This window comes from Rhinopithecus roxellana, chromosome 1 (genome assembly GCF_007565055.1).
Source record: "Rhinopithecus roxellana isolate Shanxi Qingling chromosome 1, ASM756505v1, whole genome shotgun sequence".
In the NCBI taxonomy this organism is placed as follows: Eukaryota; Metazoa; Chordata; class Mammalia; order Primates; family Cercopithecidae; genus Rhinopithecus; species Rhinopithecus roxellana.
In genome coordinates this window covers 188,750,244-188,771,773 of record NC_044549.1, presented here as the reverse complement: position 1 = coordinate 188,771,773, position 21,530 = coordinate 188,750,244, and the positions used below count along the sequence as shown (strand labels likewise).

At 40.4% G+C, this 21,530-nt stretch overlaps 1 protein-coding gene across 1 annotated transcript in view; it reads right to left on the bottom strand.

The window, feature by feature from the left end:
• The window catches only part of CLSTN2 (calsyntenin 2), a 625,300-nt gene that overhangs the window by 130,107 nt on the left and 473,663 nt on the right, over window positions 1–21,530 (bottom strand). The window contains exon 5 of the mRNA XM_010356587.2: window positions 5,544–5,693. Within this exon, the coding sequence (XP_010354889.1) occupies window positions 5,544–5,693 (150 nt within the window). The remainder of the gene's footprint in view (window positions 1–5,543; window positions 5,694–21,530) is intronic.

Sequence of the window (21,530 nt, the reverse complement as noted above, 5' to 3'; positions counted from 1 at the left end):
AGTCAATCTAAGTTTTCCTTATCTGTTAAATGGGCTAGAATTGCTTATCTCACAGGATGTTCCTGCCCTTTGTGCAGTGAACTTTGCTTTGGACTTTTACAGTTCTTTGCCTCTGTCTAAATATGTCCATTTGATTCTCATTCTTTCAAGGCTTTGCTATGCATCTAATCACCCACTCCCTGCTAAGGCGTCAATGGACAACAAGAGCTTCATGCAGGGGGTCAGAAAACTTTTTCTGTAAAGAACCAAATAGTAAATATTTAGGCCTTGAGGGCCACATAATCTCTATTGAAACGACTCGGCTCTCCTGTTGTAGGGTAACCATAGGCACTATGTGAACTAATGAGTGTGGTCGTGTTCCAATAAATCTTTATCTATATGCACTAAGAATAAAACTCCACATAGTTTTAATGTGCTATGAAATATTATTTTTCTTTTTTTCAATGATTTAAAATGTAAAAGCCATCACTTAGTTCACAGTTGTACAAAAACAGTCAACCAGATTTGTCCTGTAGGCTACACTTTGCTGACTCCTAACATGTGACTCCTGCAGGAGGTATTTTCATTTTCAGGGGGGATTATCTATTAAAATAAAAGGTTGGCACTGCAATGTTGGAACCTCAGACACCCTGGCAGGACAGTAAAAGAGAGAACTGAGGGCAAGAATTCTTCTTTACTCAGTTTGCTCAGTGCCCTGAGCCCACTTTCCCAAGCAAATCTGGACACGTTCTTGGGCTTATCACCCTCTGATTTGAAATCAATGCCTTTCACATAGTAAAATATAAGCCAGATCCTCAGTTTATTTAATAACCCATCTGACTTTTGGAAGGGGCAAGGGGACCAGCTGACCCCTAGGCTCCTAGGTGTTTATCTCCTCAGGAGGGTGGCGGCAGGTGACAGCTGCAGAGAGAACTGGGAGATACACTTGACAAGGTGTAGCAGGGTCTTCTTCAGCCCCAGACACGTCCAACTGCCACCTTTGTCCCTTTGCCTATGGAATCTCATGAGATTTGCCTGAAATCTAACCTTGATGCCCACTGTAACTTGAGTTTGCAATAAATACATGACTTTTAGTACTTTTGGGGGAGTGCTCCACTTGAAAGTGCACTAAGAAATAATCATTCTTTTCTGCTGGCCTCCCTCCCCTGAGTCTCTGCATTCCAGCCACCATCTACGTGGTTTGCCGAGGAGTCCTTCTTCCCTAAGATACATGGAGGCAGAAAAGCCTCTGCAGCTCCCCTGTCCTCAGGATGATACAGGAGGAGGCCCTCCCTCCATGACCTGGTCCTCAGTTGGCCAGTCTGGTCTTCTTCCCCCTGCTCCAGCCACATTGTGCTCTCTCACCTAACACCTGTTTTCTAGTCTGGAATATCCCCTCCTCTCTGTGCTAAAGCCCAGTATTTTTCTAGATTTGCTCCAGGAACATCTCCCTGGGGCTCCTGCCTGGTTCAAGGTTAAGTATCCCCTTTTTCTTCCCACAGTCCCTCCAGTGCAGCTTTTATCCTCAGCATTTCTATCATCTCCTTCTATACTCAGAGTCCTGGTAGATCTACCCATATTCCCAGCCTTTAGCACACGGTAGGCCTTCACTAAAGGGTTAACTAATTCACTACAAAAAAATATTTTCCACCATGTAATATGCATTCAATTTCAGTGTCTCTCACAATGCCAATAACTGAGAGCAATGAATCTAGCCAGCATTAGATTAGTTGCTGCTAATCTAATGCTGATTAGATGCTGTCTTTCTGCTGCTGTCTTTTCAACACAAAAGCATTAGACATACTCAGGTGTCTGGTAACTATTTTCTGCATAGTCTTAGTCAAAGTGAAGTTGACAGAAGCAGCCAGACCTACCCCAGACTTATTAAATCAGGATCTGCATTTTGCCAAGACTCCCCATACCCCCACTGACTCAAGTGCATGTTCGAGTTTGAGAAGCGCTTCTCCAATCTTGCTTTCCACATCTCTCCAGGCATAGCCTTCTCTGCAAGCCAAACTGCTCCTCTCATATTGTTCATTGTTCCCCTGAATGTCCTCCCCTCTCTGTGTTCCTGGTCCATTTACAAAGTGCAGGATTCACCCCATACTGGCTCCATGAGAAGCCAAACCTTTCCCCCAAGGCATCTGATGCCCACTCACAGTAAGGGGCAGTCTGCACTATCTGCAAGTAGCAAGCAAGCCAGTAAAACACGGTTCATTCCAGTTTGCTCTGCACAGCTGGGAGAAGGGGCAGGACAAGAGACACGCAACTCAGACCAGTTGTGGTCAGTTCTTCCCTGGAGAAAGGTGAACTTCCAGTTAAGAAGCTGCAGCCCTGGATATAAGGCAGAATAGGCCCCAAGATGAGCGAGTAAGAAGAGTTCAGGGTTGTCCAAGTGGAGGAATGAAGTGAATTCATAGGCTGGGAGGAGGAGAGGAGGTTCCTCTCTAGGTCTGGGAGCTGGGACAGGAATGGTAGAAAGGTCCTATGGCCTGCACTACATATCAGAGAGCCTAGAGGGCCTACCTATGATCTGGAAGCCTACTGGAGCAGTGACTGAGAGAGAGGACATCCCAGATTCTGGCTCTGGATGCCAAATACAGTTTGGCAGTTTGAATTCTTGTACCTGTTCTAAGTCATTTCCCTTTAGGCAGGAAGGAATTGCAAGGGGTAAGCTGGAGGGAGAAGATTAAGGATGAAGAATTCATTGTCAGCTTCTGCCACCACAGCTGTTGGGAATAATGCTCAAAATCCTAAGGAAATTGAACAGTCAAACAAAGGATCCTTAGCAAAGCAATTTTACTTCTGTGCAGAGGGGTGCTTCTCCTTGGCCAGTCACCATGAGACCACACCTGAACAAAGGGGCAGGAAAGACTTTATTTCTGACGTATGTCCTGCCCCTGTACTCTCTACCCATTGGCTGGGGTCGGGTCGCACAATTTGAACTAATTCTGGATGGGTAAACATTTGAACTTTCTTTAGATAGGGTGGGCACATAAGGGAGAGAAGGGAAAAGGGGAAGGGGTGTCTGCAGTGAGCTAGAGAGCTAGTCTTCTTTCCAAATAAGAAAAGGAATGTGAGCTGGTACTGATAAGCCTGGTACTGTGGCATGTCTGGGCATGCAGCAAAGGCAGAAAGGAAAAAAAAAAAAGAAAAAAGGAAAAAGGAGTGGGGGAGTACTATGAATTAAAGAATAAAGTATTGATCAGGTTATTTGAAGAGAAACCTCATCATAGCCCACACAGCTAAGGCAGGGAAGCCACCATGAAGTAGCTGATTCTGATGTTACATGTGTTTAAATCATTTTGCCTAACACTATCAATGGATGCAGGGAATTGCCTCTTCCCTGCTTTCTTTATTCCACAGAAAGGTACATTTTTTAACCAAAGTTTTTCTGACCATTCCTCCATCGTTAAACACTTGCTAAGTGCCTGCATCATGTCTGATTCTGTGCTGGGCACTGGAGACACAACAGCAAATGGGCACCAGCCTTGCCCAACAAGGTTTGTCTGGACTGCAAACAGCAGTGTGCACTACAAGGTGGTGCTCAATACATTCTTCACATGTAGAGTTAAAGACTGTGACAAGGTTTTTCCTTGCATACATTTAATAAGTACAAATTCTGTTAGGAAATTACATTTAAATATAGGAATAAAAATGTAATCACAAATCTGTAGGTGCCTCATTTGTCAAAGTCAAAGAAACATTGGGACTATTCTCCTGATAGAGCTGTGTGTTTTGCTTTTCCCACTTAAATTCTCATTGTGAACATATTTCATGCATAGAGAGTTTATATATTTTTTCCAGGTTTTCTCTTCAAAGGCCACACCTTCACTGGAGCTAATTCCCATGAGTTAAAAACAAAACAAGGTGAGTTCTTCTTAACTCAGATATCTTTTCTTTCATTCGTCCATCCATTCATTCATTCAATGACTATTTTCTTGAGCACCCACCACTGGCACTAGACACTGCACCAAGCTTGAGAAATTCAGTGGTGAACAAGACAGAATTCTGTCTGCAGGGTCCTTGGGTCTAGTGAATTATACCCAATCAGAGCTCAGGCTCCCCAAGGTTGGGAAAACAAAGTTTCCCACTCTGGCTTGTCCTTCTTTCTATGTCTCTTCCTTGATCCTAACAGACTGACATAAAGATGACTCTGCTTTGTTCTTTATCTCTCATGTGCCTTACCTGTGGTTCCTCTACTGAGCATTTCATCTTTTCTACTTTGTTCAAAGGCAAACAACTCTGGCTCTCTCCAGAGGTGGGTTAAATTACCCCTTCCGATCTTTTCAGTTTTAAGTTTAAGGGAGATCAAGTTGTTCAAGGGAGGAGCGCTTTGAGAACTGCCTTCTGAGGGGAATGATGTCAGGTAGCTTCTCAGACACAGGCGTCCTTACTTTGTACCATGATGTCCTGCCAATCTGACCCTGATGAATTGGATTAGGAATGAGTAACTGAATAAAAGGCAGTCATTCAATGACTGACCAGAGATTTATAGGGTGGTCAGGCATCAGTCTTCCCTACATGGATGTGAGTGACTAACATCAACTCTTTCTAGGGAATTTAAGAATTAAAGATAGCAGAGAGACAGAGACAGAGAGAGAGAGAGAGAGAGAGAGAGAGAGAGAGAGGCAGAGAGAGGCAGAGAGACAGAGAGAAAATATGAGAATATAAGAGGGAGGCAGAAGCTTAAAGACACACCAAAAAAAAGGCAGTACCCAGAAATGAAGCACTTTATGAGTTATAAGTAAGCAATAGCCTGCAGCATCTTCAAAACATGAAGTAGAGACAGGGAGTCATCAGTCCACCAAAATAATGGTGCAGAGATAATTCTAGAATCCGAGCTCAGTCACCAGATCTATTAGCATCACCACTAAAGCTATTATTATTCCACAAATCACTTAAATCTCTGTAAGGTCCATCTATGCAGCTGTCCTCACCTTCCTTACTTGCCCTCAGTTCAGTGATAAACTCTATTATCTAAGGGCGACCTAAGCATTTAGTTTTCTTTGCATTTTAAAAGAGCTAAACTGACACAAAAATCCACCTCCATCAAAAGTCATTGCTTCTTCATTCCCAGACTCAACATTTTATACACTCCCTAATCCAGAGGCTGGATTCTGGGTCTCCCGCCTCTGCCTGTGTGCACTCTGTGTGAGCACAAAGAACACAATGACTTTCCCTAGGTGTTGATCCGTGATGCCAAACTTGAAATGCATCAGGTAGAACCAGCACCCTAGGGTAAAGTGAATAGGCTTGCTGGCAATTTCTCCTACATGCTGTGAGATAATTTCTATTGATCAAAGATGTCATGAGATTTGAGAAAGGGAGCACTGGACAAACAGGGTGCATGAGGTTATAGGAGATGTCTCTGACATTCTCAGCTGAAAAATGGGGATAATATATCACCTAAGAGTTGTGAGAATAAGCAAGCTACTTTATTTCTCACAGCAAAGTGACTGTACTTAAAAAAGTTATGTGTTGTGATGATTTGAGAACAAGTACACCACTTTCTATACACCAGACCATGCTGCCTTCACACAAGACTGATAAAGCAGGCCCACCTTGCCAGCCAGGCTTGCAAACTGGCTTCACATCAACCTGCACCAGGGTGTCCTGAGCAGCGGGCTTCTGTCCACAGTCGTAGGCGGTCACCAGGATCTCATACTGGTGTTGTTTGTCATAGCTCAGCTTCTCAGTGTTCCTGATGTTGCCTGAAGAACAGAGATGTTCAAAAGCATTTCAGGTCAATTTAATGACACTGCACTTCTCCCAAATCTCTTCTCCACTCCACCCACCTTCACAGAAAGACAGCGACCCTTTTCCTTATCTCTTTGTAAAAACAAGGGCAAACAGGAGCATGACTTCACTTGTAGCCTGCTTATGCTTTGGTAGCAAATTCCTGGGAACCCACTGGCTGAAGCCACCTAGCCATGCAATAGGACTGCCAGGGAATTTCGAGTGCACGCCTGGAATCCAACTGGCTTGTGTTTATAAGTAATGGGCTGCCAGAAGACTTCCTCCTAAAGTACAGCCATGTGATTGTGTCCCTGACGTAGGGCAAAGACCATTCATCTGCAAGGATATCTCTGGGAAAAAGATGGAATTCAGAAAATGTCCTGACACATATTTTTTCACATCTGGGCTTGTCGCCAGGAATGTTCACTGCCTCATCTCACATTATTTTGCTACCAAATAGGAAGTAAAATCAATAAGAAAACATGTGACCTCCTTCTGAAAGTGACACAGAGTAACACACTTCTTGCCCCGAAGAAGACATTTTTCTTCTCTAAGAGATACCAAGTAATTTTTTTCGTGCTTGTTTGTGTGTTTTTGTTTCTGTGGGTTTCATATTATGGTTCTGAAATAAATATTGGTAATTAATGAGCAAAATTTTAATTCATTATTTTTGCTGAAATACAATTTTAGTTCCAGGGAACTAATAAAGACCTAAAATGCATTTAATACTTTTAAGCTTTTAATTCTAAGAGATTAAAGTATTTTGCTGAGAATAATTTCATTCCTACTACTTTTTTTTTGGTGGCAGAGTTGACAGCAAATTAGAACTCAAATGTTATCATCTTTTACCGGAAACTAAATTTTAAACATTGAAATTAAAAAAACAAATCAACAAAATAGGCCAGGTGCAGTGGCTCACGTCTGTGATCCCAGCACTTTGGAAGTCCGAGGTGAGTAGATGGCTTGAGGACAGGAGTTTGAGACCAGCCTGGCCAACATGGTAAAACCCCATCTCTATTTAAAAAAACAAAAATTAGCCAGGCGTGGTGGTACACATCTGTAGTCCCAGCTACTCAGGAGGCTGAGGCACAAGAATTGTTTGAACCTGGGAGATGGAGGTTATAGTGAGCAGAGATTGCAGCACTGTACTCCAGCCTGGGTGACAGAGCAAGACTGTCTGAAAAAAAATAAAATAAACAAAGAGGGAACGGCTGACTCATATATATGTGTATTTTTTGAGATAGAGTCTGGCTCTGTCACCCAGGCTGGAGTTCAGTGGCATGATCTCGGCTCACTGCAACCTTCCACCTCCTGGGTTCAAGTGATTCTCCTGCCTCAGCCTCCCAAGTACTGGGACACGCCTGGCTAATTTTTATGTTTTTTATAGAGATGGGGTTTTGCCATGTTGGCCAGGCTAGTCTCGAACTCCTGATCTCAGGTGATCCACCTGCCTCATCCTCCCAAAGTGCTAGGGTTACAGGTGTGAGCCAACATGCCCAGCCTGACTCAGGAATATTTTTATATTTCATCAAAACTAAAGAAAAATTACCTAAATGAGCTTTCTTCTATTCTAACTGCCGTGTATTGTTTATGCATATTGAGAGAACATGGAATGAAACAAGAAAGCTTAGAAAGTTAGAAAAGTCAAGTAATGCTTTAAAGATTTAAAAAAAAAAAAGGTCCACCAATTACGCAATATTAGTGAAACAGTATTGGCACCAGGCCATGAGCAGATGCTGCACATGTGAATCTATGTGAGGCTGGGAGGAGCAGGAAATGGGAAGTGGGAGGAGCAGACGCTGACTGATGTCTAGGAGGGAATATGAAGTTGCCCAAGACACTGGACCAAGAGTTACAATAATCAGCTGGGCGCAGTGACTCATGCCTGTAATCCCAGCACTTTGGGAGGCTGAGGTGGGCGGATAACGAGGTCAGGAGTTCAAGACCAGTGTGGCCAACAAGGTGAAACCCTGTCTCTACTAAAACTACAAAAATTAGCTGGATGTGGTGGCAGGCACCTGTAATCCCAGCTGCTTGGGAGGCTGAGACAAGAGAACCACTTGAACCCGGGAGGCAGGCAGAGGTTGCAGCGAGCCGAGATCACGCCATGGCACTCCAGCCTGGGCGACAGAGTGAGACTCCATCAAAAAAAAAAAAAAAAAAAAAAAAAAAAAAAAAAAAAAAAAAAAAAAAAAGAATTAGAATAATCTATTCTGCTATCTTCTCTGGACTATTTCTAAAAATTTATTTCTAAAAGTACGCTTCATCCACCAATATGAGATAGAATTTAGTTAACAAAGTCAGTCAAAAATATCTGAATAAAAACACGTTTGATGTGTTTCTAGCTTAGTGGCTGGTGTTCGGAATCCCTTTCATTTGTCCTCAGTTATTGTTTCTCTCTCAGATCTGAGGGCCTGCACAGGTCTGGAATGGCTCAGTGTTGGTTGGTATCACTCCCCATGGATTCTGTTAACAAACTTATATGTGGTTATAGTTATCACAGGGGAGGAATTCTGTCAGGTGGAAGCACTATAATATAACCATGAGAAGTATATTTTCACAACATCACATTGAATTTTGAAAAAAAAAATAACTTCCTTTAAAATTAAATGGCTCTCAAAAGGTACTCCTCTTACAAAAGGAAGACTCAGAGTTTACAATGTATACAACATTAAGCAGACCAAACACTATTGATTATGGTAGAAAAATAAACACACAAGCTGAATCCTTGGCTCAATTTGTTGCAGCTCTACTTCCATAACAAGTCTTAATAAAACTGTCTGAGAAACTAATTTACCTTCTCCACCACCACCAACTTCATGCATGTGAAAATGAGTTTCAAAGCACAGAATTTGAAGCATTAGGTCAAAACTGAGGGTACAGTATTGTGATCAATTGTTGCATGGGAGAAGGTCATATTTCGATAAGATACACATTTAAAATTTTTTGAAAGCTCAGAAAAGCCACCTGTTTTGCTTCTGTTGCAATTGTATCTTTTTCTCCCATATTTGAATAATTTTTCTACCACTATCTTCTCAGGAGACCTAATCCCACAGTTAACCATGGTGAACATAAGTCCCTGGAGCTATTTCTCCAAAGGAACTTGAGAAATTTACCTTTAAAGAACAACCAGTCCCTACCTTGCGTATTAGTTAGGTATTTTTTTAAAAAAAACTCTCGGAGAGTAGGGGCTGAGGGGATGAAACAGACGTACTGACCAACACTCTTCTAGTAGAATTTGAATTGGAACAACCTATCTGGAAAGCTATTTGGCAATATATGCCAGTCAGTTTGAAATTGTTCATACCTTTTGGGAGTGCAATTCCTTCTCTAAAAATTGATTCTAGAGAAATGATACAATTGCAGATATATGTGCAAATATGTTCATCTAGTATTTATTACACTGAAAAATAGCCTGACACTATAAGGGAAGAGCTAAGTATAACACCTATGCATAAGATGGATTGTTGCTCAGCAGTAAAAGTGGTGATTATAAAGAATGTTTAAAGATGGGGAAAATACATGTAATTAAATGTTAAGTGTAAAAAGGGAGGACAGACAAATGCAAGGATATTGTGGTCCTAATTTTGTTTAAAAACTTTACAGAAAAACTATTGAAAATTTGGCAAACAATGGTTTAATGGTTAACTGTTAATACTGGTTACTTTGGCAGGATTATGGGTGACTTCATACTTTTCTGTGCTTTCTGAATTTCCCACACAAGGCATATAACACTTTTCCATTCATATGGGAAATAAACATTTTCATTCACTTTAAGAATGAGCAGGCTTTAGGATACATTTGGCTCAGAAGCATGAGTCCTGTCATTCACTAGCGCAGCTTTCTGACAAAGAGAGAGCCCAGCTGAGGCTGCTTGAAGACCAAACAATTGCTTCAAAGTAAAAAATCTGCCAAGTGGTAACTGGGTGTTGTTGAGAGCCTACCACTCCCTCCTCTGTCATTCTCTAACATGGCTGAGTGGCTGGCTTGTGCCAGAGGCTCTAGTATTTTGTTGGCATCAGTTTAGGTAACAATCACACTGCACAGGTACAATATTTAATTCCCATTTTACTGGTGAGGGTCTGAGAAAAAGTTCAAGTAACTTGTCAAAGACCACACACACACAGACACACACACACGAGTGATGGATGTAAGTGTGGTGTCCACCAATTTGCGGGATTTTTTTCCAGCTTTATGGAGGTATGAATGACAAATAAAAATTGTATATATTTAGGATATATGATGTGATGTTTTCATATATGTATACATTATTAAACGACTACCATGATCAAGCTATTTAACATATGCATCACATCACATTGTTACCTTTCTTTGTGTGTGTGTGTGTGGTGAGCTCAGTTGAGATCTACTCTCAGCAAATTTCAAGTATATAATACATTACCATTAGCTGTAGTCACCCTGTTGTACACTCTCCAGTATTGATTCATCTTATATTAATAACTAAAGTTTATATCCTATGGTCAATATCTTCTCTTTTGCCCCACTCCCTCCCTAAACCCTGGCAACCATGATTCTACTCTCTCTTTCTATGAGTTCAACCTTTTAAGATTTCACATATAAGTGATATCATGAGGCATTTGTATTTCTGTGTCTGGGATATTTCACTGAGCATAATGTCCTTCAGGTTCATCCAAGTTGTTGCAAATGGCAGGATTTCCTTCTTTTATAAGGTTGAATAATATTCCATTGTATGTGTGTATCTCCCACATATTTTTTATCCATTCATCTGTCAACAGTCACTTAGGTTGTTTCTGCGTCTTTGCTATTGTGAATAATGCTGCAATAAATATGGGAGTGCAACTATCTCTTCAAGATATTTATTTATTTTCCCCCTGTGAATACATACCCAAAAGTGGAATTGCTGAACCTATGGTAGTTCTGTTTGTAATTTTTTGAGATACATTCATGCTGTTTTCTGGAATAGCTGTACCAATTTACATTTTCACCAACAGTCTGCAAGGAATCCCTTTTCTTCACATCTTCACCAATGCTTCTCCTCATGAACTTTTTGACGGTAATCATCCTAATAGTTGTCAGGTGATAGCTCATTGAGGGTTTGATTTGCATTTTACTGGTAGTTAGTGACATTGAACATCTTTCTGTATGCACGTTGACCTTCTTTGTATAACTTCTTTGGAAAAATGTCCATTCAGGTCCTTTGCACATTTTAAAATCAGGTGGTTTTTTTTTTTTTTTTTTTTTTTTTTTGCTATTATGTGTTATATGAGTTCCTTATATATTTTGGATAACTCTTTATTGCATATATGGTCTACAAATAATTTTCCCATTCTGTAGGTTGCCTCTGCATTTTGTTGAATGCTTTCTTTGCTATGCAGAGCTTTTTAGTTTGATGTTGTGCCACTTGTTTAATTTTGCTTTTGTTGCCTACGCTTTTGCTATCAAATTAAAAAATCATTGCCACTACCAACGTCAAAGAGCCTTCTCCTTATATTTTCTTCTAGGGTTTTTATAGTTTCAGGTCTTATGTGTAAGTCTGTAACCCATTTTGAATTTATTTTTGTATATAGTATAACAGAAGCGTCCAATTTTGCTTGTTTTGCTTGTGGGTATCCAGTTTTTTTCAGTACTATTTATTCACAGGTCTGTTCTTTTCCATTGTGTATTCTTGGTGCCTTTGTTGAAAATTAGCTAACTACATATGTGTGAATTTATTTCTGGGTTCTCTATTCTGCTCCATTGGTCTATGTGTCTGTTTTTATGACAGCTACATACTGATTTGATTACTATAGCTTTGCAATACAGTTTTATAGTTTGAAATCAGGAAGTATAATACTTCCAGGTTTGTTCTTCTTGTTCAAGGTTGCTTTAGCTATTTGAAGTCTTTTGTGATTCCATATGAATTTTAGGATTGTATCTTCTGTTACTATGAAAACTACCATTGTAATTTTGATAGAGATTGCATTGAGTCTGTATCTTACTTTGGGTAGTACAGACATTTTATTTTTAAATTTTTTTATTTTAATAGTTTTAGGGGTACAAGTGGTTTTGTCGTTACATGAATTGTATAGTGGTGAAGTCTCGGATGTTAGTGCACCTATCACCCAAGTAGTGTACATTGTTCCCAATGGGTAGTTTTTATACCCCTCCCTACTTCTCATCCTTTTCCTTCTGAGTCTCCAGTGTCCATTATACCACTCTGTATGACTTTGCACACCCATAGCTTAGGTCCCGTTTATAAGTGAGAATGTGCAGTATTTGGTTTTCGATTCCTGAGTAGAACACTTTAACAATATTGATTCTTCCAATCCTTAAACATGGAATATCTTCTAATTTATTTGTGTCTTCTACATTTTCTTTCATCAATGTTTTATAGTTTTCTGTGTACATATATTTCACCTCCTTAAATTATTTCTAAGTATTTTATTTCTTTTGATGCTATCGTAAATGCATTTTTAAAAATTTCTTTTTTGGATAGTTTGTTGTTAGTGTACAAAAATGAAAATAATTTTTGTATGTTGCTTTTGTATCCTGCAACTTTTCTGAATTTATTTATTAGTTACAGCAGTCTTTGGTGGGGTCTTTGGGGTTTTCTCCATGTAAAATCATGTAATCTGCAAACAGATAATTTTACTTATTCCTCTCTGATTTGAGTACCTTTTATTTCTTTTTCTTCCTTAATTGATCTAGATAGAACTTTCAGTACTATGCTGAATAGAAGTGGCAAGAGTGAGCATCCTTGTCTTATTCCTTACCTTCGAGAAAAAAGCTTTAAACTTTTCACCGTGGAGTATGATGTTTGCTGTGGCCTTGTAATATACAGTCTTTATTGTGTTGAAGACATTCCTTCTATACATTATTTGTTGAGAATTTTTATCATGAAAGGATGCTGAATTTTGTGAAATGCTTTTTCTGCATCTATTGAGATATCATATGATCTTTGTCCTTCATTCTGTTAATGTAGTATATCACATTTATTGATTTGTGTATGTTGAACTTTCTTTGCATCCCAGGGCTAAGTCCCACTTAATCATGGTGTATGATCCTTTTAATGTGCTGTTGAATTTGGTTTGCTAGTATTTTGTTGAGGACTATTTTGGCATCTAAGCTCATCAGAAACATTGGCCTATAATTTTCTTTTCTTGTACTGTCTTTGTCTGACTTTGATGTCAGGGTAATGCCAGCCTAATAAGATGAGTTTGAAAGTGTTCCCTTCTCTTCAATGTTTTGGAAGTTTGAGGATTGGTATTAGTTCTTTCAATGTTTGGTAGAATTCAGCTGTGAATCCATCAGATCCTGGGATTTTCTTTGATAGGATATTTTTTAAAACTATTATTATGAATTCAGTCTTCTTACTCATTATTGGTCTGTTCAGATTCTCATTTCCTTATTATTCTGTCTTCGTAGGTTGCATGTCTTTAGGAACTTATCTGTTTCTCCTAGGTTATGCAATTTGTTGGTATAAAAGTGTTCTTAGCAGTCTCTTATCATCCTTTGAAAATTATTTCAGTGGTATCAGTTGTAATGTCTTCTCTTTCATTTCTGATTTCATCTATGAGTCTTGTCTCTGTTTTTTTCTTAGCCTAGCTAAAGGTTTATCAGTTAGTTTATCTATTTAAAAAAATTTGGTGTCATTGATCTTTTATACTGTCTTCTACTGTTTCAGTTATTTCTGTTCTAACCTTTGTTATTTCCTTCCTTTTACTACTTTAGGGTTTAGTTTGTTCTTGTTCTAGTTCCTTGGTGTATAACATTAGGTTAGTTGAGATCTTTCTTCTTTTAAAATTTAGGCATTTATTTCTATAACATTCCCTTTTAAAATGGCCTTTCCTACATCTGAAAAAATTTGACATACTGTGATTTCATTTTCATTTGCCTCAAGATATTTTTTAAATTTTCCTTTTGATTTCTTCTTCGACCCATTTGTTGTTCAGGACCACATTATTTAATTCCACATATTTGTGAATTTTCTAGTTTTTTGTCCTGCTATTGATTTCTAGTTTCATACCATCATGGTCGAGAAAAATATGTTATATGATTTAAATTTTAAATTTAAGACTTTATGGCTGTAGTGAATGCTTACAATTTTATGTTACCTTGGCATTCATTTCGAATATTAGTTAGACTTCCCCATACCAGAAGCAGGACTCAGTCACTCTTAACAGTTTCCAGTTCTACATCTCCAAGTTTCTCTGTGCGGCTAATTCAAACAACTGCCTTATACAATAGCCTCCTGGTGACCAGTTCCCTATGGGACAGCTAGATACAGCCTACTTGCCTGGTCCTGCTGCCCACCATACTTTGCATGGACTGTGCAGATATGCCACAGTGACTACCTTTCAGTGAACATGTGACCTCCTAGAACTCATGCCTGTTTGCTTTAAAGCCAACAATTAAAACTTCTCATGGGGTTGGTTGTGGTGGCTCACACCTGTAATCCCAGTGCTTTGGGAGGCTGAGGTAGGTGGATTACCTAAGGTCAGGAGTTTAAGACCAGCCTGACCAACATGAAGAAACCCCGTCTCTACTAAAAATACAAAAGTAATCAGATGTTGTGGTGCATGCCGTTAATCCCAGCTACTCGGCAGGCTGAGGCAGGAGAATCACTGGAACCCAGGAGGCAGAGGTTGTGGTGAGCCAAGATTGCAGCATTGCAACTCCAGCCTGGGCAACAAGAGTAAAACTCCGTCTCAAAAAACAAAAACAAATCTCCCCATGGGTAATGTGTTTAATTAATGCTTTGAACTCAATAAAAACATTGGCCCATGGGTCTCTTTTTCTCTACCAGCCTGCACTTCCTGATCTCTGTGTGACCTGTAGGCATGCCATGTATTCCCAGAATCTGTAGGTACTAAAACCTTTTAAACTTTCACATTGTGGTTGTATCATTGAAGCTGTGCCCACAGCCTAATTTCTAATGGCAAAGCTGCCTTGAAGGGATCCTTGTGGGTGAATTCCCCTGCTGATGTTCTTTTGTCTGAGCTTCTGGTGGTTGCTGAGCACAGTAGCTACCAGCTAACTTGGTAGAGAAACTTGAAGAGTTTCATTGAAAACAATGACCTAACATGTGCTCTTCCTGGAGACTGTTCTATGTGTCTTATATATTCTGCTGCTGTTTGATAAAGGGTTCTGTATATGTCTGTTAGGTCCATTTGGGCTAAAGTATAACAGTTCAAATCCAGTGTTTCCTTACTGATTTTATGTCTTGATGCTCTATCCATTGTTGAAAGCAGTTTCTTACTATTTTTGTATTGTTGTCTATTTCTCCCTTCAAATCTGTTAGTATTTACTTTATATGTTTACATGCTCTAGTGTTGGGTACACATATACTTACAATTGCTATATCTTCTTAATGGTTTTACTTTTTTATTATCATATAATGACCTTGTCTCTTTTTGCAGTTTTTGACTTAAAGGCTATTTTGTTTGATATAAGTATAGCTACCACTGATCTCTTTTGGTTTTCATTTGCACAAAATCTTTTATCCTATCTTCACTTTTATTACTTGCATGTCCTTAAAAGTGAAGTGAATCTCTTGTAGGCATCATATAGTTGGGTCTTGTTTTATCCACTCTATGCCTTTTGATAGGTGCATTTAGTCCATTTACATTTAAAGTAATTTTTGATAGGTCAAGACTTAATATTGCTATTTTATCAACCTTTGCTGGTTGTTTTGTTGATCTTTTGTTCCTTTCTTTCTCTCTTGCTGTCTTCCTTTGTGACTTGATAACTGTCTGTAGCAGTATGCTTTGATTCCTTTCTCTTTATTTTTTTGTGTATCTACTACAGGCTTTTACTTTGTGGTTACTAAGGCTTACATATTATAAAACATTTTATGCTTGCACCACTCTATTGTAAGCTTATAAAAACTTAAAATGAAATGCACATACAAGCTTTGCACTTTTATTCCCCCCATTTTATATTTTGTGCCACAATTTATGTTTTTATATTGTGTATTCATTAACAAGTCATTTTAGCTATAATGATTTTAATACTTTTGTCTTTTAGCCTTTAGAGTTACAAGTGATTTACATATCACCTTAGCAGTATTTGAATATTTTGAATTTGAATATATACTGATCTTTACCTGTGAGTTTCATACCTTCATATGATTTAGTATTAATAAAAAGCATCCTTTTGTTTCAGCTTGAAAAACTCCCCTTATCATTTATTGTAAGGCAGATCTAGTGGCGATGAATTCCCTAAGCTTTTGTTTGTCTGAGAAAGTGTTTGTTTCTCCTTAATTTCTGAAAAATAGCTTTGCCAGGTAAAGTACCCTTGGTTGTTTTTTTTGGATACCTAGGCATAATACTTCTGGCCTGCAAGGTTTCTGTTGAGAAATCCATTGATAGCTTCAGTGAAGTTCCCATGTATATGATATAGGCTTTTTTTTTTTCTTTCTCTGCTTTCCAAATGCTCTGTGTCTTCGATTTATTGACAGTTTTATTATAATGTGTCATGGCAAAGTCTTTTGGGGTTGAACGTAATTAGAGAACTTTAAGCTTGAAGTATCTAGATGTCCATATCTCTCCCCATATTTGAGAACATATCTGCCATTATGTCTTTAAATAAGCTTTCTACCCCTTTCTTTCTTTCTTTCTTAGCCATATAAATATCCCATAACATGAATATAAGCTCTCTTGATAGTGTTGCTTACATTATGTAGGCTTTCTTGATTTTTTTTTTATTCTTTTCATCTTTTTTCTCCTCTTACTGGACAACTTCAAATGACCTGTCTTTAAGTTTGCTTATTCTTTATTCTGCTTGGTTGAGTCAGCTACTGAAGCTCTCTATTGCATTTTAAAAATACAGTTATTGTATTCGTAAGCTCCAAAATTTGTTTGGTTCTTTTTATATTTTCTATCGCTTTGTTGAACTTCTGGTATTGTTCTTCTGGTGTTTTCCTGATTTAGTTAATCGTTTATCTGTGTTCTCTTATAGATCATTGAGTTTTTTAGAACAATTTAGTTCAAATTCTTATCAGGAATTCAACAGCTATTCTTTGGAGTTGGTTACTTACTGACAGTATATCGTGTTTCTTTGATGCTACTGCATGTCCCTGATCCTTCATGATCCTTGTAGTCTTGTGTAAGTGTCTGAGCATTTGAAGAAACAATCACCTTTTCCAGACTTTATGAACTGGATTCATTAAGGAAAATCCTTCACCTATGGGTAGATGAGGGTGGGGAAGGGTAATGCTGGACAGCACTGTGGCACCATGCTTAGTGCCTAGTGTATGGTGGCTCCAGGTCTTGGAGAGGGATGTAATGTTTTATTGGTTCAGGAGCTGAGGTCTGTAACATTTGCAACTGTGTGCACCTTGGTGTGGCAAAGGCTGTGGGAGGTCCACAGTGTCTGACAGGACTGTAGGTATACTCAGTGGTGCCCTGGGTCCAGTGACAAAGGACTGGTGCACCTAGCAGGGGGTGTCAGGGCCATTGGTGTGTTCATACTCAGTTGTGGACATGCACATAATGGTTAGGGCTGGGGCAGAGCCAACTGTGGTTATATGGTGGCTGATGGCATGTACATACATGACCATAGCAGTCAAGACTCATGGTATACATGTGTGCAATTGTAAGGACCAGCCGCAGGCACCCATGTGGTGGTGGGGGTCACCAATAGGAGTTAGGCCAGCTACATATGCATTTGCAGCTATGGGGATCAAGCTGGAAGTGTACATGTATACAGCTGCAGGGGTGAGCTGCAGGTACAAGCACAGTGGTGGGAGCCAGGGACAAAAGTTGGGGTTTGCACATGTACAGCTGTAGGAGCCAGGGCTGGTGGTTAAGAATGCATGTAGGCACAGAAGCCAGATACAGGCATATTTTCAGCTGTAAGACCTGGTGATGGGAGTTGGGGCCAGCTGCTCAGGTACACACAGCCAAGGGGTTAGTCACAGGTACACACGTGGTGGTGACAGATGGATATTTGGCTGGAGCCCAGGCCATTTTGAGGCATACATGTAGTGGCTTCCCTGGGTTCCTGGGTTGGGGTGTCTACAATGGCAGTGCTAGGGAAGCTTTGGGGAGAGGGGAGGAAGAGAGGTGGTAACTCAAGCACCTAGAAACTGCAAAAGTGAAAAACTGGGGTCCTCAGCAAAAATTGTGAGGGATCCCTGTGGCTGTACTGGATGTTGGTTTCCTCAGTGGCAGAAGCTGCTGAGTTCCATAATAGTAAACATTGTGGGCTCCTTGGCAGTGAAAACCAGTCAGGGGTGTGTGGTGGCTGTGAGGCTGTCAAGATCCTGAGGGTAGAAGACAGCTGGGGTCCTACGCAGAGCAGCCACTGGGGACCCTGGTGGCTCCTGCGACATGGCTGATACTGATAGCGCCACCCTTCTTTGTTCCTAGATGTCTCCAAATGTCTCAGTCACGCTGATCTCCCCAGCTATTTGGGGTGGGGTGAAACTGAAAGAGGTCATTTGGGGGAGTGTCCTGAAATCTCAGGAAACTGGTTTTTCATCCCATTATGTTTTCTCTTCAAGGGTAACTTTTGAGCTAAGGAGTTCTCTCTCTGTGCTAAGCAATGCTGGTCTGGGGGATGAGCTGATGCATGCAAGATGAAACTGTTCTTCCTACTCTTTTTGCGCAATTATTCTCATTATTTTTCTTACACTGTGTTGCTGTATCTTCTCAACTGGACTCCTGAGCTCTCCTACAGCTATGTTCTTTCATAGATAGCTGTCTGATTGTACTTTGTGGGGGAATGAAGGCTGAGATCTCCTTCTCTGCCTTTTTGCTGACATTGCCCCATACTTTGTGTTTGCAAACTTAAACACCACTGCCATGCACCCTGTAAATTATCATCAAGGAGGTGTGATCTGATGGAAAGGCCTTGGGGCTCACACTCAGGAGACCCGGGTTGAGTCCTAGCTCTATCACCACTGTAACAGTGTTGTTAGGCTAGCTCTTTATGTTTTAGGATTCAATTCTGAGGACCCAAGCTCTGCTTATCTCAGAAAAACTAGCTAGCAGATGAGGCCATCTCAAATAGATCCAGAACTTGCCAAGAGGAAGGTGATGTGATGAACTCATAGTTACCTGCTCATAATTTAAGCCTGGTAAAGAAATCTCATGTCCCAATCGCCCAGGTAAATATTTAATAATTGTGGCACCATTAATTGAATGCTCTCTGTATGCAGATACCCTGTAGCAAACATTATCCCCACATACTACTTCTTCTTGAGTACTCACAACCCCACAATGAGGTAAGGACTGATAATGCCATAATTTCCTGGGGAGGAATTCAAAGGGAGGGAATCTGAAGGCCTCTGGCAGGAAGAGGGTGAGTCTCTAGTTAAAGCCAGGTCAGGTTGACTCCACACTGTGCCTTCTATTCTCCCTGCTGCTATTCTTTACCCCACAAGCAAAGAGCCTGGAAGGTTGGAGGGGACAGGAGACATCTATCTGAAGCCATGGGGTAGGGGAAACCTAGGCCTCGATGAGCAGGCTCTAAATTCAGCAGCACTTTCCTTATGAGCATGCAAAATACTTCTTCAAGGAACCAGAAAGGTCGCTCAGAGAAACTGATGGTTAAGGGCCAATTGGAAAACTCATTAGAATGGGAGCCATCTCTGTGTCTGCCCCTAGGTCCTGCTTCATTACCTGGAGGACTGCTTCTGTACACCTCGCTATCAGGGGCCCACATTCCCTGAGAGTGCCCATTCTCCTCTTCATCTTAGATTGTAAACCAGCATCAGAGGCAGAGGCCTGGCAAAGGCCCATTACTCACTTTTAATGAAACAGCCAGGGAAATAAATTGGCATATGTTCGCAAAATGGCTCATCAAGGTGAGTAATTATCTTCATGACTGGGGCAGTTTACCCTCCAAAGAAAGAATTTGCATCTCATCTCTCACTGAGCCGTGGCTCTTCAGAACTAGGGCAGGAGGCCAAGTAGAGATTGACCACTGAGCACAGATACCTCCACTTGTCTAGTCTTGCTATTCACCATGGACTTGTCACTCCCCAAATTCCAAAGCTTTTATGGAATATGCTGCACAACTGATTATATAGAAAAAGAAACCCAGAGGAGACAAATACAGAGAAGTTGTTCTATATTTTATGGAGCGGTGTGTGCACATGTGTGCCTCTGTGGTGGGGACAGGCTAGCCATTTCACAGAGCCTGTGGGAGAAACTATCAGGGAATGGTTCTGACAGGTTCTACTAATTAAAATTACCTTCTTCTTAGTTTTGAGCCAAACTTTAATTAAAGTCCTATATTTCCTCCTTTACTTGCTTGTGCATTGACATTGTGGCCTGTACAATTATCTCATGGTGTCCAGGTATGTAATTGTCTTTTCCCCATGTTTTAGCATTTTAGAGGGAAATTATCTTATTATTTTTTCTGTCTATGAATATTAGTTCTGTCTTCCCAGACTAATCCTAAGCTACTTAAAGACAGGGACGAGAGTGTCTCCTTGGCTTCTAGCCCCTATGGCATCTGCCACAGTTGCAGGGTGCAGAAGACAGTGCCATAGAGTAAGTTTCTACCTGGTCTCAACATCAAGAAGTGTTCGGTTTCTCCTGAAGGTGTACAAGCAGGTGGCTGAGGCTATTTTCCTCTAGACATTGGCTATCAGGAGGTACAGAGCTATTTTGTTGCCCAACCCTGGTTCATGGCATGCTTTGTGCACCAACTTCACCCTTGCTGCCACTGGATTTTCTATTTTTTTCCACTAGATGATGAGCTGTATGTGAACAGGCCCATGTCTATTTTGAGTTCCACTCTATCTCCTTTCCAGTATTCAGCACCATGCCTGGCACTCAATAAATAATTATAGAGTGAATGGAGTTTGAATTTGGCAACTTCTGCGTCTTTGTGTGCTACTTAAATCTTATTGGAAACAAAATAGGAAGAACATACAAACACCCACTAATAATTAAACAATGTACTTGGCAAATAATTACACTTGATTTTAGGTGTCGAAGGTGTTGGAATTTACAGTAGCAGTGGGCTGAGTTTGTTGGGCCTCTGGTTGTGGTGTTTATACTACAATGAGTTTTCTATTCATGGTGATGGGGAAATGTCCAAATGGCTTTATAGGAATGCTTTCAGTCTTGCTCAGTCTGGGATTGCATTATCGTGGGAGGGTTCTTTCATTCTTCATTCTCACTGGGGTTGAAATTCTCAAAAAGGACATTGGCAAGAGCTTTATAAAATCCTAAATGAGGTCGGGCATGGTGGCTCATGTCTGTAATCCCAGCACTTTGGGAGGCCAAGGTGGGTAGATCATGTGAGGTCAGGAGTTCAAAACTGGCTGACCAACATGGTGAAACCCCATCTCTACTACAAATACAAAATTAGTTGAGCATGGTGGTGCACGCTTGTAATCCCAGCTCCTCAGAAGGCTGAGGCAGCAGAATCACTTGAACCCAGGAGGTGGAGGTTGCAGTGAGTGAAGATCATGACATTGTACTTGGGCGACAAGAGCACGACATTGTACTTGAAGCGACACTGTCGCTTGGGTGACAAGAGCAAAACTCCATCTCAAAAAAAAAAAAAAAATCCTGAATGAATCTATGGTTTGAAGGTATTTCAAAAGTCCAACCTCCTCTGTTAGCATCTCTTCATCTGGGGGCAATAGGGCTGGTATTACGACTTATTACATAGGAAAGAGACCCAGATATGGCCAAGCTGATGGCATGACTCACTTCTGGATGACAACTGGAAAATTTGACCAGGAAAACAACCATCTTCAGTATCCAGATGTGTGGCACCGTGAGTTGTACAGACTACATTGAGTGAATAGGTTTCTGAGGTTTCCTGAGGGTGTTTTAGACATGGCAGGGCTGCTAATCAGATAAGGCCATTCCCTCAAGTATGGGACT